Source organism: Bombus huntii, chromosome 14 (assembly GCF_024542735.1).
Source record: "Bombus huntii isolate Logan2020A chromosome 14, iyBomHunt1.1, whole genome shotgun sequence".
Lineage (NCBI taxonomy): Eukaryota > Metazoa > Arthropoda > Insecta > Hymenoptera > Apidae > Bombus > Bombus huntii.
Window position 1 is genome coordinate 8,670,189 of NC_066251.1, and position 17,661 is coordinate 8,687,849.

The 17,661-nt window shown below is 42.6% G+C and overlaps 1 protein-coding gene across 4 annotated transcripts in view; it reads right to left on the reverse strand.

The window, feature by feature from the left end:
• Positions 1–17,661, reverse strand: part of LOC126873304 (protein zerknuellt 1-like) — a 171,640-nt gene that overhangs the window by 39,744 nt on the left and 114,235 nt on the right. For 3 of the 4 annotated variants that reach the window (XM_050634033.1, XM_050634032.1, XM_050634034.1), the window contains exon 4: positions 3,397–7,260. In XM_050634033.1, coding sequence (XP_050489990.1) covers positions 3,397–3,769 — 373 coding nt within the window. In that variant the 5' untranslated portion in view covers positions 3,770–7,260. Of the gene's footprint in view, positions 1–3,396; positions 7,261–13,545; positions 14,304–17,661 lie in introns of all 4 variants that reach the window. The other variant, XM_050634035.1, reaches the window with a different exon arrangement.

The following is a 17,661-nucleotide window of genomic DNA, read 5'->3' on the forward strand; positions in this document are numbered from 1 at the left end:
CACAAATTAAATGTCTAAAAAGATACCTTACATTCGACATCTACGGAAGGAAGTACCGTAAAAATGTAATTTATACTACATTGACTGAAATTACGACACTGTTTGCCAATCTTTTACGAGTACCACGTATTTTCTGATTTTTTTTAATACTCCCTCCGATACTCTCCCTTTAATGTTCCAATTTTTTTTTTTTTTTTTAATACGCTTTCCGACCGTTTTCAGGCGCATCGATGGCTATTTACAAGATGCTGGTTCCTAGAGATCATTCGAAATTGATTGCGATGGCCAATAAATTTAGTGAAAACGAGGCTCGGCGAGACATTCAAAGATACGAGGGAAGAAAGAGGAGAGGAAATAAGACAACTTCGCGGAGCAGATCTCTCACGGCTGTCAGGCGTGACACGTTTATCTTAAACAGCGTTACGTTCAACACTCGCGGAACTCATTAGTTAGGTTGCGCACATGCAGTTCGCGTTACGTGCGCTTGCCTACGCTGGTTGGCCCATTAGCGAAATTAGAAAGAGAAGTATTTTAACCGCGCCGCGTGCTATGAAAACGCTCGAAAGACTTAGAAGTATCACTTAAGCGGCCCTCTATCGTCCTTTTTTTCTAATTTTTGCGCTGAATTATTTTGGGACGATTGTTTTCCTGACTGCAGTAAGTTTTGTCAGTACATCGTGGCGAAATGTATTTTATTTCGCCCGTTATTACATTTTTATTATATAACTTTATTGTAATAATGTATTGTAATAATATAATTATTATATAATTAAGCTAATAATTGGAGAAAATTTGTTTCACGTCTGTTTACTATTTCGTCATTTTATGAGGCGGACTTCTTCAAAACTTGAATCTGAAATAACCAAAGTCGTTACTTTTTCAGAAGATAATTGCAAGCTACTTAATTTAATGTTGCAATTTTGCGGGGAGTACAGAAAGTATATAGATGGCAAGTAATATAACAGGACAAGAGCGATACCGTTTCACTGATTGATAGATTGTTGATGTGTATAGCATGACACTATACGTGTATTTAGGCAGTGAAATACGACGATAAGGAAAACTTTTTCAGACACAAATTGATAATATTAAGGCTATGACGCAAAAACCACGGAAATTTACGAGCAAAAAAGATTCTTCATCGCGGCAAAGAAAAGAATTACCAAGCATTTACGCGTGCAGGACTCAGAATATCGCTTGGACGCTAACAACAAAATTACCTCTAAAAAAAGGAAACAGTTTGCTTCTGAATCTATATGGCGCTCGTAAATCTATGATGATTCGAGCACCGTTTTCTAAAACGACGACTCATCTGCCACCGATAAATAAGGCAGAAATCGTACAAGCGAGGACATGGTTTCAAGATCGCCGTGGTTTTGCGCGAGTTTTCACGAAACGGACAGAAAAAGTTGCGCCCAAAGTCGGACAGGGATGGAGTTAAGTGGCGCTCCCTTCGAGGCATAAACAAGCGTTAGGGACATGAATGGGATCACGTAAAAAACAGATTTCCACCCTCGATCTCGTACACGAAACGTGATTTCAGGCCGTCAGCTCGGAGGAAGGGTGGAAAAAGGGCGTTGCGGATTGGGGCTAACCCTGTAAGCGATCCCAGGGGCTCGTCAGAAACGATCTTATGATTGACCGTGTTACGACACTCCCTATAGACCATTTTCCGAACGTATCTCGAAAATACGTTCTAGTCAAAGGCTCAGTTGATCTAGAAGAAACGGTACCAAACGGCACATGCATCGCCGATATTAGATTTGAACGCGAGGCTTCTGGTATTTGGGGTGAACAGTAGCTGTATCGTAATCGAGCGTATTTGGTTGTTAAACGTACTTTGAGATGGCGAAAATTGCAACGTGTAAGCTTGTCGGTGTGGTTTTAGGAGTAAACTGGTTTTAGATATTGAGTTGATGTTAAATATTAGTAGGAGATATTCCGGTGTATTTACGTATTATAAATAACCCAGCTTATGATAATTACTTGACTGTGCTCTGAGTCGCGGCCAGAAGCGTAACAGTAACGTTTATGTCACCGTGCAAAATGTTCAACTGAGTTATACTTCATGAGGAGAATAATATAAACAACCGTAGGACAGCGTGCTGTAATGGATGAAATTACTTTGCGTTTATTACGTAGAAATACGCGAATCTGTATTAAAATTTCGAACTACCTTTTTGCTCTTCTTGTTGGTACGTTATACACTTAAATATCTGAGAAAGGAAAGAAAGGAAAAACAAGGCTCGTTGATATTACTATTGTATTACTAGGACGAAAGTTTCAATCGAAGAATCTAGAGAATATATGAAATGTAAGGTGTTCATAAAAAGGATTCGTTCGCAATTATACTGTTAACTGAATTTTTCGATGTGAACCTGATCGTGATTTTATCAGACACGTAAAGAGGCTAGTTTCTAATCTTATTAATATAGAGCAAGATTAGAAGCACGAGAATAACATGGGGTTTAATTCGCACTGTAAATCAAGCAACAAAGTAGCAAGTAACCTGCTAGTTTACTATCTTACTTGCCTCAAAATTGCAGCTTACCGTGCTATAAGTATGCAAACTATCGTAGCAAGGAAACGTGGCAATGAATTCGAAATTGTGTTTCAATTTAGTGCAAAAGTGGATCAGATATCTCTCGTAAAGTCATTCTGCATTTTCCTCTATAAACATAGCAGCTTAAAATAGAACATATCAAAACATCATATACAGTAATGAATCTAAGAATAACACAAGCAAGAAAGACTCGTAATAAAACCAGGAATATTAATACAAAGTTGTCAAACAATCATTCCATCAATAGAACTAAAGTGTTCGAGAAGATCACTATAGATCACTATAGATCACTATATACTGCAAAAGGATATTAACTTTTCTGAACTCCATTAAAACTGAAGCTACGAACTTGTACTGCGTATTTGAATATACTATGCGATTATGATTATACTGACACGAAAATAAACAAGACAGACATTCACTCGGAACTTGTATAAGACATTTTTTACTTTTAATGAACCTCGGTATCTTATTTCCTAGTAAAATTGTTAATACACTGATCGCTTTCATTATCGTATGATATTTTCAGTTTATCTCAAAGATAAAAGATCCGAACCCCTTCATTCTAACATATTCGATAATTCCAACGTTAATGTCGCGAGGAAGACAGCAATTTTGCCGAAAACACCTGCGTACTGTCGGCAATATAAAAAATAAAAACCGTAAAGCTGATTCATCCTGACATGTTTGACAGTCCTAAGGTTAATTCAGGAAGAAGATGTTAACAACCGAAACCCAAACAAGCGTGGCCATCCTCGCGGCGATAGTTCGCAGCTGCGCTCATTATTTCAAGGTGCTTAGCTTGAAGTGTAACGCGAAAAAAAGCCACTTACCTTTCTTCTCGTCATCCTCGTCCGCGTGATCGGCACCGTGATGAAGATGATGGGCGGTTGGATGGTGGCTAGTTATCGCCGGCACCAGGGGGTGGTTCCCTAGTGCCGGATGCGGATGATGAGGATGATGATGACTGAGGAACCTGACAGCGGCCGCGGCTGCTTGATGCTGAGCTTGCATCGTCTGCTGTACCTGGCTTTGAACCTGTCCGAGGACCGGATGATGTGGTGGCCATCCTGTCAGATGAAACGGAAACACGGGTGTCGCCCTCTGAAACAGTCTGGCCGGAGTCAGGAGGGAACCACCGGAACCAGTAGAGCCGCTACCAGGAGGCAGTGGAAAGGACAGACCACCTCCTGGTTCCAGGACCATGTTTGGGACCAACTTGACGACTGGCTGTCTCTCCACCGGAGAGATTTCACTTATTTTGCATCTATATCCCTCTACTCTATCCTCGATACGCTATACTTTCGACGATCGTAGTTTCCTCAACTTCATGGGAACTGACATTCGACGAGAACAGTTGTTGCAGGTCTGGACACCTCAATTTCAGAGTATGACGCACGTGAGATAAGTTTTCGATGATGTACCAAGAAATCGTTTGTTTACATCTTACATGGAAGATTTAAGTTTAAGATTGATGGAATTTAGAGGTTCCTTTTAGATATATACAGCAAGATTGATCATGTTTGTTGAAGATCGGTAGTCGTGGAGGTGGAAGGATGGCGAATGTGTTTGCGAGTGAACGTGCTCGTGGTAAGTCGACAGCCGTCGGAAGGCGTGATTCGAGGTTTCCGTCAATGGCAATCGACCTTTTTGCCTTTCAAAAGAATCCTTGCATCGAGGATTCCATGTAAATTCTTCCTGCCAGTATTTTCAGCTTCTATGCTTCAGTCTTTTATCTAATATTCAAAGTCCTCGACGATTTTCTCCCAAATCCCAAAAAATATAATCCCACCAAGTTAGTCAAGCAGAATTTCATGAAACACGTATTTCGAGAGTCCATTTAGTCCTTTCGCGAGTACAGTCTCGGTAACTAACACTCCAGTTTCACGCCACGATTTCTCATTGTCGGTCTTTTCGAAATCAAACTTTCCATCCGGGATCTAATCTTCACCCTGAATGTTCATGTTTCCGTCAATTTTGCGAATGAACCCGCCAAACCGCAAAAGTCACTAGGGAAACTGGGCCATCGTTGAAAACACAAGTCCACGGTGCACTGGTCGACGATCACACTTGTTAAAAACTGTTTAGAGGTGACGGTGTCGTCGTACCTGGACATCAGGTTACGCAATCAGCAGCAACGAAAACACCGATCAGCTGACGAGATTAGAGAAGAGCACGGGTCGTATTTGTGTATTTGGCAGTCCGTGGGGTGAATTCGAGCGCGCAACGGAACGGATTCCAGGGATTCCTTGCTGGCAAGGACCTGTTAGTGTTAGGACCACTACGGCACGAGCCAACGGCACAGCACTATCTGCCTGGAGAGTGAAGTCAACGGCTCCCCTCTGTCCACGGAGTCAAAACTGGTTTGGGTCGCCACCCAGAGGCTTTGGATTGGTCGGACAGATGGTGGGTTCACGGGTGCCACTCTATTCCTGGCCAATGAGGACGGATGGATTACGGAGCGAACTCCGCCTCGTAGACGGTTTTTTTGCCCTGGAATTGAATCGACGCCCCTTCCTTGCAGTAATGGTGGTGCCGTAGTGGGGATGAATCAATTGGTGGCTGCCCTGAAAGCAGCCGCAAGATGGCTCCTCCCTTCCCCACAGCATTCGGCAAACCACCCCTGTCGTGGAGCCTAGGCAGCAGCGTCGACCTTAGCCTCTAATGCCGTCAACGAGATGCGCACTTCTACAAAGTTCAAATTTTTTTCACCACAGAAAACTATCCTCCTTCCTTTATTTCTCTTCCTTTATTCTTTCACCTTCTCTCTTTTTTTTTTTTTTTTTTTTATTAAACAACTCGCAACTGTCCTCCGGAGGATTTCACGAATACAGACTTGAAGAGATCGACGCAGAAATATTCTGGGAAAGCCAGAGACGATCGAAAGCACGATGAAGCTTGATCTCCGCCGTTGTTCATCTTCGAGGGAACGAGCCCGACAACGTTTCCCTTTCTTCGCGATCGTTCTCCGACGATTGTTGTGCTTCCACCACTCCACTCCCACCCCCACCAGACGAGTATCTTCCACCCCTCCAGCCCTCGAGGGCACGATCCTCTTTTAATAAGAGGAGCTCTGAGCTCGGAGGCGTTAAGTAATTACATCTATTCTCTTCTGGGGAGGAAATTACCTGTGCCTCGGGGTGGGAAAAATTAGGAAATTAAAATTAACCCCCGCCACCGGGCGTCGTGTCTCCTCTCCCTCCTCCTACACCTCCTCCTCCTTCCCGTTCGCCATTCCTGTTCCCCCTCAGCCTCTATCATCCTCTCTTTCTCGCGCCTTGCTTCTCGACTCGGTGCACTCCGTGGCTGGAACTCTTCGTACTCGAATTTAGGAGGAGCCGGCGGCCATTACCGCTTACGTAATCTTTTTACAGTGGCGGCAGCACCTTGTTAAGCAAAGTTATTTAACGCGGGACGTCGGGCTAGCTTGGTTACAGACGTGTCCTCGTCTATTTGGATGAATAGGTGAACGTATTGCGCCGATCGACGCCGGAATTCGACGCTTTTCAACAATCTTGTGCTGACTGAAGATCCATGGCATCGTCTGTTGCTTCGTATTTTGTTACTTTGTATTACGGAAATGATGTAATGGCTTTTCCCGGCAAGTAAAGTTGGACAAGAAATTTGATAAATTGTTTAACCTTTACGTAAACTTGGCTGGGTCAAGCGCGAAGTAATACATTGACGAATATTGTTGCTTCGTGAATCGAGGGATCAACGGTGAGCATATTTTTAGCACTTTGAGGTTTTGTCTATTGATTAATCGAATTATAAATATGCTCATTAACGTCAATAAATGTTCTGAAGATCGATGAATTGAAATTGACCCGCCAAACGCATCGTTCGTTTCTTGTAAGAAAATAATGTAAAAATCTCATAAGACGATTGGAATAAAGATTCGACTGCTTCGCGTACCGCGCGTCCCACCCCGTGAAAACTTGCCGGTTTGCTCCTTGAACGTGGTAGACAAACTCGTGTACACAGTCTAGAGGGAAACTGGCGAGTTCCTAATTTACACAGCCGCCACATTCTCCGAAGCCCTTTTGGTCCAGACTCCTGAGTGCCGTCGGAACTTTGCCGACGATTAAAACGCTTTAGTAATTAACTGGGTCTCCTCACCTTCCGCGGTAACAGTTACCAACCCACCGGTATGCTCCTTCTGCCAACCAGTGGCGAGGATCTTTCCTCTCTCACCCCGATTCTCCCTTTCCTCTTCTTACAGGCTCGACCTCTTCTTCTCACCCTCTTTTCCCTCCCTCTTTCACGCCACTTCTGGCCTGCTGGCGCATATTTAGGGATCGCCGGTTAGAGGTTGCCCGGGCAACCAACGTCGAGAAACCCTCTGTCGTTGCCAGGGCAACCTTCTCTCGCTCCTTCATCTTCCCTCCAGAAACTGCTTCACCACCACTGGGCTGGATTCAATTCGTGAGAGCGAGAACGAATCGACTCTGGCTTCGGTAGGTGAAGAGGGTGTGTGTTAGACTGTGCATCCGGTCGCTACGGGAAAAGGAAAAAGACGCCGCACGTTCGGTGATTGTATTTGATAGCCCGACCGTGGACGTGGAGAATGAACATTCGACCTTGATTAAAGCGGAGCCCCCGGATTCTTTCCGTTTTCACGGAATCAGCTTCTCTGAGCTTGCCAGATCTTTGCGGTGGCAATTCTTCGATTCCGAGGAATTTAAAACTGCAGGTACCTGAAAAACATGTCGATTCGTTATTTCTGGCGATGGAACAGAGAGTTTTGGTTTGGTTGAACAAAATTTGTCGTTCCAAGGGAAGAAGATTTCTGTTTCCATAAAGGAAAGCATGATAATACTATCATGATAATACTAATACTATCAGAATCGTCTAATTGTAAATTATCACTTAAAGAGATATATTTTGCTTCGTGACGTATGCCTGGAAAATCTTAAAACTACTGACCATCTTAAATTCCACAAACATCAAGTTAAAAACGCAGAAAATCCCCGCAAGCTCTAAGAAAAATGTATTCACTCTATGTAAAATTCTAAATTGCACGAAGTTTTCGAAAAACTGCGAGATATTCCGTGCTCGAGATTTCCGATCTTACCCCGAATAGTGCAAGGAGAATCGTCACGCGTCCGGTAATCGGATCGGAGGACATATGAGGCGATCGTCTAACCGATAAAAAAAAAGCAGCGTCTTGCCGCGTGCATCTCTGTTCGCGTTCGTAATAAAGAAAAACGGGCGCAGCGACGGGGCGAATTTCCCTGACGTTGCGTGAAAATTCCGTGGGCGGTGGCGCGGTTTTCGCGAGAGCGGACCGAGTCTTATGAAAAATTGATCGGGCACGATATCTCACGTTTAGGCGAATCCGTTGAAGGAAAGCAGGACACGCGCCGCTCGTCCATCAAAAAACGCGGCAAACGAGTGGCGGGGGCCGGTGCTTTAATATAAAACTTAAATAACGATACAGCGCGGTGCCATGACGAAAATGGGAAATAATCTTATGAATAAGTTCTTCCCCGGGGCGTGCTTGGCTCATCCGACTCGCCACGAGATCGTTGCAAATTTGAAAACCCTCTTCCGCGATTTTACAAATTATCCCGACATGATCGTCGTGACGCGGTCATGATTAATTCCATCGCGAGTCCTCCGCTCCTTTCGTTCAGTTTGCAAACTTTCATTTAGTTACTCTTCCGAGAGGATAGATAATCGTGGATGATGTAACTCGAAGACTCTTTATCGGAAATTCGAAACTCATTTTAATTGTGGGTAAATTCTTTCTCTTCTTTTTCCATTATTTGTTTCTTTATTTATTTATAATCGCTTCTACTGCTCCTGTAAATTACTGATGATGCGAACGAATTACAAAAATTAAGATTGAGGGTGAATATAAATTCGCGCATTCTCGGTAATTATATTTATGGCTATTTGGTTATCACACGGTTATTTCATTACGAAATGATTTCATGTTCAAAACAGAATGTCTAAGATGGCAATAAAGAATTCGATTAATGGGAGAAATTAAGGATAAGATTGTTATAAAGATATTTTACTTCGAATGTGCGAATTATTTATCATAGAATTATTATAAAAAAGCAGGTCTTGACAAGATATAGTTTTATTCGCCATCGATTGTAGAGCTGCGATTTTCTTTGTTCTAAGATTGATTTATGAATCTCGAAATTATTATACTCGCTTAGCCCGAAACGCGCATGAAAGTTTTAATTACAAGACTCGCATTTATTTACGATAATTGCTTATTTATTTTGAATAACAACCTGACATATTGCTTTCTCGGAAATAAACAGGCTCGATTGATAAATTAGAACTTTCCTCGGAATTTCAAACAGACTTTCACCTTTCCCAACCATTTGTCATTTTTTAATTGCGATTTCCTTCTCGTAGGCTTAAAGTAACACGAGCGAGACCTCTCACGTACATACACGTCTAGCTATCTCTTCTTAAAGACACCGGCTATTACTCGTTTTTAAGTAATGACGTACATACGAACGACGAGTGTTTGGATTTCATTAGCGAAGAACATCGCTGGAAAAAAAAAGCGAATAAATATGCTAATAAATTATTTTCCGCGTGTATTACTTATTCTCTGGAATTTTTTATTGCCACCTGAGAACACTAACTACTCGGGAGTGTTTTTTGTGCGATATTGTACGCTTGAAAACCTCTATCATACGCGTACACGAGTAGCCACGTAATGATATAATGATACGGTTCACATACGCAAGCAACGTGTTTAGATTTTCTTTACGCGGTGACGCCACGATGGGGAGAAATACATTCAATTCAAATGGACGCGTGCACGCGTTCCTAATAATTACCTACTAATTGATAAATTAGAATCTCAACACGCACTCGATTCTCCTCGCATCAACGCATTCCGCTCGTTTCAATTTATAATTCATTCAATCTGCCGCAATCCTCTCTGTGTTTAACATTTGCATTATCATAAGTGCTACAAATCGCGAGAATTTAAACAGACATTGTGGATAATTCGATTTGTCCTGTTATTCGATTCCCCTGGCCTTTATTATATTAAGTGACTTAGAACCCATTTCTTTTAAATTTCCTCTTGATTCGAGTGAGTAATTTATTCACGAGAATTATTTTAATCCCTAGCTTTCAAATCAGTGCCAGAACTATTAAATGCATAAAACTGATGCATTTCAGATTTATACTTTCACAATTACCCACTAAAAGTAGCTACTCTGGAACGATTAATGTTGATATTTACTGAGCCAGAAATATGATTATTGTATCTATTTATTTTCATCTATACGAATATCATCATATCCATCTAGGTAGCAAGGTAGTTATACCTAACGTTATGATTGGTAATATTAAAGTGAAAAAATATAATCGACCATAATTTCTTCTCTGATAAATAAACAGAATTCCAGTTACAGGATATTAACCTTTCAAATACTTGCAAATTTACCGATACTTAATAAATCTTATTAAAATTCTTTGCTTGAACACGTCTCCTTACTTTTCCAACACTATAAAATCCTCTGTTCTCCTCTACTACCTTTATCGAGTAATGAAAATCTCCGAAACGGCATAATACTTTTATTCAGTTTAGTTATTAAGTTCCTTGTTTATTTCTCCCAATAGTTCAACAATCCAAACTTTTTCAACCGAGAAAGAATCGGCGCGCCCCAAACACCGGTTCAATTACCGGTTACACCAGTCTGGTTAGCCTATTTACAACTTGGTGGCTCGATAAAAATTCTACAGCGGTCCGGTAGATAATTATTTTTCAGATAAGAGCCGAGGAGAAGAATTTACCGGGCGCCAACGATTCGAGAACGCCTCGCCGGTTTGTTGCCGCGTGCCAAGAGCCAGGACGACTAATTAAGTACGCCGTAAGTTAATTGAGCCGCGTAGGAGGAGAACCGAAGATACGAGGGAAACGTTAAACTGTGTAAACATCAGACTAATTACTTCGAGACTTTATCGTGCTACACAGGCACTACGTTAACTTGAGATAGCCCGCAACGATTTCGATGCAACGATATTCTCTGAATTGACATAAATGCGATGGAAAATATAAGCAAAAATGGTTTCTACACAAATGGAATAAAAAAATGATTAACTAAATATCGCACAATTTCGTCTCTTGAATGTCGCGTAGCCGAGAAACATTGATTAATTTGTGAGTCTACGTAACTTGGCAAATATTTTTTTGCGAGATTGTGTTTAGAACATTTTTATTAAACTTCCATCGAAGAGTAAATACTGTGAATTGTTATAAATTTCATTGCTTTTACCGTGATCCTATTTTGGAGTTTTGAACAGCTTAGAATATAGAAATTTTGTCATTGAACACGCAGCTTCCAAATTTTTAAAATAAAGAGGCGAGAAATAAAAAAATCGTCGAGACGAAAACGTCACGAGCTGCAGCGGAAATTGAACGAGGACAAGGAAACGTGATGATGACGAGCCGCGATTTAATGAACGCGCCTCGTACCCCATTCTTAACCCCGACGCTTCATCTAATCTGTCGATTCTTTCTTTTAGCCGATCGTGCGCATGGATCGTCCCGCTTTTTTCCACAATCAAGACGCGATAAAGATGTCAAACGTCAGTTAACTGGCCAACGGGGTCGTGACCGTACTTGCATTGAGAAATTTCAATTCGTGAGCTGGGTTGATCCATTGATCGCGAGAGTCACCATTACGCGCTATCTCCGTTTACGTAATATTTCGTGAACGAACAACGATTCGGAAAACATTAAACTATTGATCGAGGTATCAATTTCGCTGAGGAAATTTTAGAAATTCTCGATCATTTGGAATGAAACTCTTTTACCTCTTTCGCTATACTTTTCAGAATGTTAGACCTGTAACGAAAACTTTGAACGTGTTGAGAATATATTTCAACAATTTCATTGTTATTAATATCATTATTTCAGGACGCAGAAATAAAAAGAAAAGTTGAAATCAATCGTGTCTCAGAAATTCGAATATCGCTTCCGCGATATTTAGCCCCCCCCGCCCTCTCTTTCAAACTTCCAGGGGAAAGAAATTCCCGAAACTTAGGACCCACACCTCCGAACTCTGCAGCGAACTTCTCGAAGCCACAATCCACGGAACATTCTCGTGGAGAAGCTAACAAAAATGTCTCTCTTCGCTCCGGAAGCGGAGGATCTTCGCAAGATTCGCGGTTGCTTTGCAAGTCTAATTGCTGGCACGATCGCGAGCAGCGAAGAGAAACGCGAAGGAAGGTGTGCAAGAGGGAGGGAAATATTCAAGGTGGAGACTTAGCTGGTAGTTCGCGAGGGAACGGCCATAACAGGAGCGCAAAAATGGGGTTGCTGGTGAAAGGGAGATGCAAAGATGGCTGCTGCAAAACGACGTGTCTACGCTTCTTCTTCTTTTTCTTCTTCTCGTTCTTCTTCCCCTTCTTCCTTCCACATTCTCGTCCTCTTCCTCTCTTCTACGTTTTTCCCTCCGTCTGGCAGATCTTCTCGCGTTTTTCCAGCTTCTCCTTCTTCGTTCGTTTCGTCGATAGCGGATTCGAGTCACGCGTCGGCGGTTAGTTCTGATTAGCGACAGGGCGAATGACGTACCACTGGCAGGATCTCGTGTCTCGAATACGGAAGCAGACCGTGTACGCGGCAAGTGGCAAGAGCAGGCCAACGTGACCAAGCCACCGGCGCTGCTTTATGGGAATTTATTTAGAGGGATCTACGGTGACTACACGAGCAGCCCCCCCCCTTCGGCCCTCTATGAGCTGCGGATATCTCCCGGCCACTGCAATGAAAACGCGATGCGCACACGCAATTTCTTATTTCGAATAGCTACCTGGTCTCGCGATTATGTAATTAAGTACTATACAGTGCTTTGAAATTCAGCGGAGGAGGATCGTTCGAGATCTCATGTGATTTATTGGATCTGAATGATATACTTAAATAGACTAATTATTTTATGCGTAGGTGGTTTAACCTAATAAAATTCATGAAAGCACCTTATTTCGCATATTTATATTACTACTGTGTGTAGATAATATCTAATTACATCGTGTGTGTACACATATATATATTTAAAACTGTTTGCGAACGGTATCTCACGCGAATTCTACAGATCACGCTTTTTCCACCGAATAAAAATCGTGGCGATGATAATCGTCAAAGCGAGGTTATATTAGCAGCGAAATTACATCGTGACACGGTCGCTGATTAAACAGTGAGTTTTCCCGTTGTAACGGCCGACGCTGTAATTAAATTAATTAGTCATTTACGTGTGTTTATCATCGAATATTAAAACATATAGCGCACGGATCTTCCTGTCAGTATGTTCCGATTAAATTGCCCACCGTGCCGATACAAATGATTAAGTTTAACGCGGATATATGATACCATAACTAACAATCAGCATGCAGCTAGTAAAAGCATCGCCGAACAAATTATTTTATTCTTCATTGAATAATACGAGCCAGCGCGGTTTTCCAAACAGCCGGCAGGATGTATCATCGACCTATTTTCCAATTTACGTACAAAAACCGCACGGTAGATGGCAGTCAATTTCTGAAAATTTTAGGAGAATGGGCAGGCCAAATAGTAATTTTATGCCCCTTCATTTCCACAAATAAAAATGAAACGAGAATTTAATGCTTTTTGCGCAGCACATTTTGTCGCGGATAGAAATTTCAACGCTATAAAGAACTCGGCTTTGTCTCGCAAAAAGGAGGGACAACATTCAAACGAAGATATCTTACACCTTCTCAATAATGTAAAAAGTTCTACAAAAATACACATATTGTCAAAATAAATGCCATTTCCTTCGTGAAAGATCTACTTCCTGAAAGATGCTGTTCCAGCTCCCTTTTTCCACTAATATCGTATCTCTGTCATTTCCAAACCTTCCATACCCGAAGTCGCCTATCCTTGAACATACGAATAACCAAAACATCTCACGCAACACTCGCATACAACATGTTCGGAGTTCAACAAATCGATCCAAACCTCGTGATACGGTATAAGATACACTCACCGAAAGTGCGGCACGATCGGAGCACGTCTACGAAGGGGTGTCGAGCTGATTCACCGTAATCCGCTAGAAACTCGCGCGAGAGATCCAGCGAAGACAAGAAGGAAAGGAGCGGCTGATAAAGGAAAGAAGGCACACTGCGTCCTCCTAAATCACCAAGAAGATGGCTGGCCGCCTCTGCCGTTCTCCCTTCTTCTTCCATCGAAGCTTTCCTCTTTGCCACCCCCGTCTTCACCCCTCTTTTTCCTTTCTCGTCGGCTCACGAATCCTCGTCGCTTATCGTTCGTACGATCTACGAGGTCTGCACACCTCGGTACGGTACCGTTTTCTTCTTCTTCTTCTTCTTTTTCTTATTTTTCTTGTTCGAAAGAGAGGAGCCAAGAGAGACGACCAGACACGCACCAACACACGGTTACACCAGTCGGATAATGTAGTCCTCCGGTTGATTTATGGGTTAATAGTTAACCGGCCGTAAATAATGCTAATCACACTCTTATTATACGTTCTGGCCGCGGCATCGCGGCGAATGTTTTGTCCCTGGCTCCTGCCAAGATTTCAAACCCGCTCTGCCCGCTCCTAGGATCCCTTCTTGACCAGCTGCGTCTGATTGGACGCCGACTCTTCTTTGATTGCTGCATGGAAGTGGAACGGTGGACATCTTATGTGGTATACCAACGGGATATTGTCGCGATGGTTTCGTCTTTCGTCCTGGTTTCCACAGATGATTGATCGATCCTGTCCCGGAGAATGATGTTCGGGAGCTGAATATACATATGAAATTGATTGGAAGATTGGAAAGGTGATTTAATTTGATGGGATTTTTTATTCGACAATGTCAGTGTGTTAGTACTTTTTGGTAGGACTTAAGTAAAGATTTTGTCGGACATATAGATTTCTTGTTATGTTGTTGTGGAATGGTATACTTTTTAATTTGTTGTTATAGTAAATTGTTCGATCATTCATTGTTTGCTAAATATTCGGTAACATTATACACATATTTTTGTAGACACGAAATATTCTCTTTGAATATTTTTTATAATACTATTTTAGCGTTAAATTTCTATACACAAAGTACCTATCTCTATCATCCTCTAAAATAACTAAAATAAACTAAATAAACTAACATAACTAAAATAAAATAATCTAACTTCCCAAGCATCATTCCCGGCATCACGCCTTCTTTGTTTCGAGAAATTCAATCTTCCTAAAGATTCGCAAACGTGTCGACTATAAGAACAACAAAGCAATTCGAATTACCAAAGAAGCTCCATTACGACACGGAGGATATTGAATGCCCGGGTACAAAAGAAGGCTGCCAGAAATTGCGACTTCCAGGGGTTCGTGGAACGTCCACTCGACCAATACGAGGCTACCGAATAAAATAGACGATACATTTTATTTCACCGGCCATGTTCTCTGCGAATGGTGTGCTGACTCCGTCTTTTCCGCCTCGAAACCCTCGTTTCTGCGCCAGTAGTACCGTCTACGCGATCACCCTCGAAAAAAGTCTCGAGATCAAGCCGAGAAGGGTGGTTTCAGCTGGAAATACCGGTTGGTCGATTGGAAACGGTTTAGCTACGGGAAATTCGCCATGGATTGGATTGTATTTTGAGAAACAACCACCATCAAAGCCACCTCGAATCTCTTTCCCGGAGATTCCTTTACCAAACAGCGAACGTTCGACAGGATGGATGCTCATGAAATGAAACGAGGCTTGCTAGTAAACAAATTTTGGAACAACTTTTTATAGACATCTACTGATTATCGCGATAATGAGAAAAGAAACAATTGCAAGAGGTCTTGAAGTTGAAATTATTAATTGAAATTCGGTGTAGATTTCTTAAAAATTCCGTCTTAATTCTGTTGAGAGTTTCAAAAAGTTTGTACAGCGAAGTAACGTGTGACTCACTTCTTCAGGAAACAATCTGGATTAGTCAATCGTTGTGGGTTGTTTCTCAGTCAAGGCCTTATCAAGACCTTATCAACTTCACAAAGTAACCAACAAAATGTCGAAATTGATTCATCCTTGAGAGTAATCGCTAAAAGAATCTTTCGAAGCTTCTGTTTTTCTGTTTCTATCAATTTCGATAGTAAATATTATTTCGTGAAAGTTTAGCGAGAAATCCATATCGTATTTCTATCACTTTGACTACACATTATTCAGATATTGATACGAAAAATGCTTGACTTGTTCCATCCCATTATCGCAATACTACGAATCATATTTGCTAGACAAGACTCGAGAATATAAAGCACGTAGCGTTGGTAACGGCGACAAATTTTGAAAATCTATCAGCCCGTAGTCAGCTTAATTGGCATAATTTAACACTTTGCACAAGTGAAACGGGCAGGTGGCTGGGCAGACAAGACCGGTGTCAGCAAACTCCGTACGCATCTCGGGCACAGGATTAAAAAGAGAAAAGAAAACCGTGCTAAAAGTCGTATCGCTTGGAACAACGTCGTTCCAGCCAACGTCCACGGAGAAGATTGACCACCTTCGATAGTAATGGGGGCTTGATTACAAAGCACGCTCCACTCTGGCCCTGCCCCCTGTTTATATCAATATCTTTCTTCTGCGTGCACACACAGGCCGCGATGCTTCGAAAGCACGTGTGTGCTCGCGGCTGATCGTGATCCTCTGCCGTCCAGGGTGTACACACTGGGTCTGCGTATTCACCGGAAACGGTAAATTTCACCGGACAATGCGAACAGGTATCTAGGAATCATGGTGGCTCGTTTTCTCCACCACGCTGCAATTTTCGTCCGCGTTACATTCGTGACGGCGCGTCGTTCGTTTTATATGGCTGAAATTCTCTCCTGAATTTCCTTCCGAACGAGACGAGTTCGACGAATTTCGACGCCAACTTCTGACCATCTTCCTTCGATCATTATTTCCACCATCGCCGCGAGAACCTTTTTATTTGGAGATTTGCGCCAAGTTAACGCTTCTTAGGGTGTAATCTCGGCGTTATGATGGCGAGATGATTCACGGTCTTTGTGAGATACTCGAGTTATTGAATCGATGTGGAGATTATTTCTCCTTTGTTGAAACTCGGAGCTCGATGTAAATTCCAGTGAAATTAAACCCATTAAAGTTCCAAAGAATTTTTCTACTGCCTCTCGTACGACATTGCTACGTTTCCAACTACGTTATTAACCTGTAGATCGTTCGACGAACGAACGAGAAACGTTTATCAGTGATTCGAAGGAAATTTTCCATGTTATCCGGCATACGGATCGTCGAGACATTTTTCCAAGATTCCAGCGTGTTATTTTTTGCCCGTTGATTAAGAATGGCCGGTGTATCGATGCTGAAAGTTGCGCGGGTCCGCGCGGACGTTAAAACGCGATCGGGGCCAGATTATAAACGGCTCTGTTCCAAGAACCATAGCCCATATCCGTCCACGAGGGCACATTAAATTATGTAGAATTTTCAATATGTGCTATAATATCGGTACACGATGCCAAAGGAACGAAGACGAAGCACAATTCCCATCATCGATAAGATGGCCCCTCCCCGCGTACCCGGCAATCGTTTTGTATCGGTCGATCGTGATACCGAGCGGAAGAGCGGAGAGAGAGCGTACACCGCGTGGTGAACGGCCTACGCCAATGGCCGATGATGAAGTTATCCAGCGATAATGGCTCCATTACGTTGCACCGTCTCCAATGGGGCCCCGTATACGTAGCAGGTATCCCGTGAAGGACCCCGTACGATTCCATGATCGCCACTCGAGTCGGCGAGACGAGGATGTACCAAGAACGACCGGCGCAAGGTGAACAGAAATGGCAGACAATGAAAGAGGGAGAGGGCCAAGTATCGTCGCACCATATACTTACCATGGCGATTGTTTATGTTGGCTGATGGCCACTTATGTTGCACACACATCGCATTACGAGGCCGTTCTCGACCCTCACGAGCCGTTACTTAGCCCGTGGCCTCGGCGTCGTAGGGTAATGGCGAACACGTTACGGATAAAATGTATACTTAGTCTCTCGGCCTGATGGCACCGATGCCACAGCACCATACAGATTACGCTAACCCTTCCCATTCCTCCTTACGGATCCTCCTCTTACCCCTTTCTACCTTCTCCCCTTTTCGCATGTCTACTCCCTCGT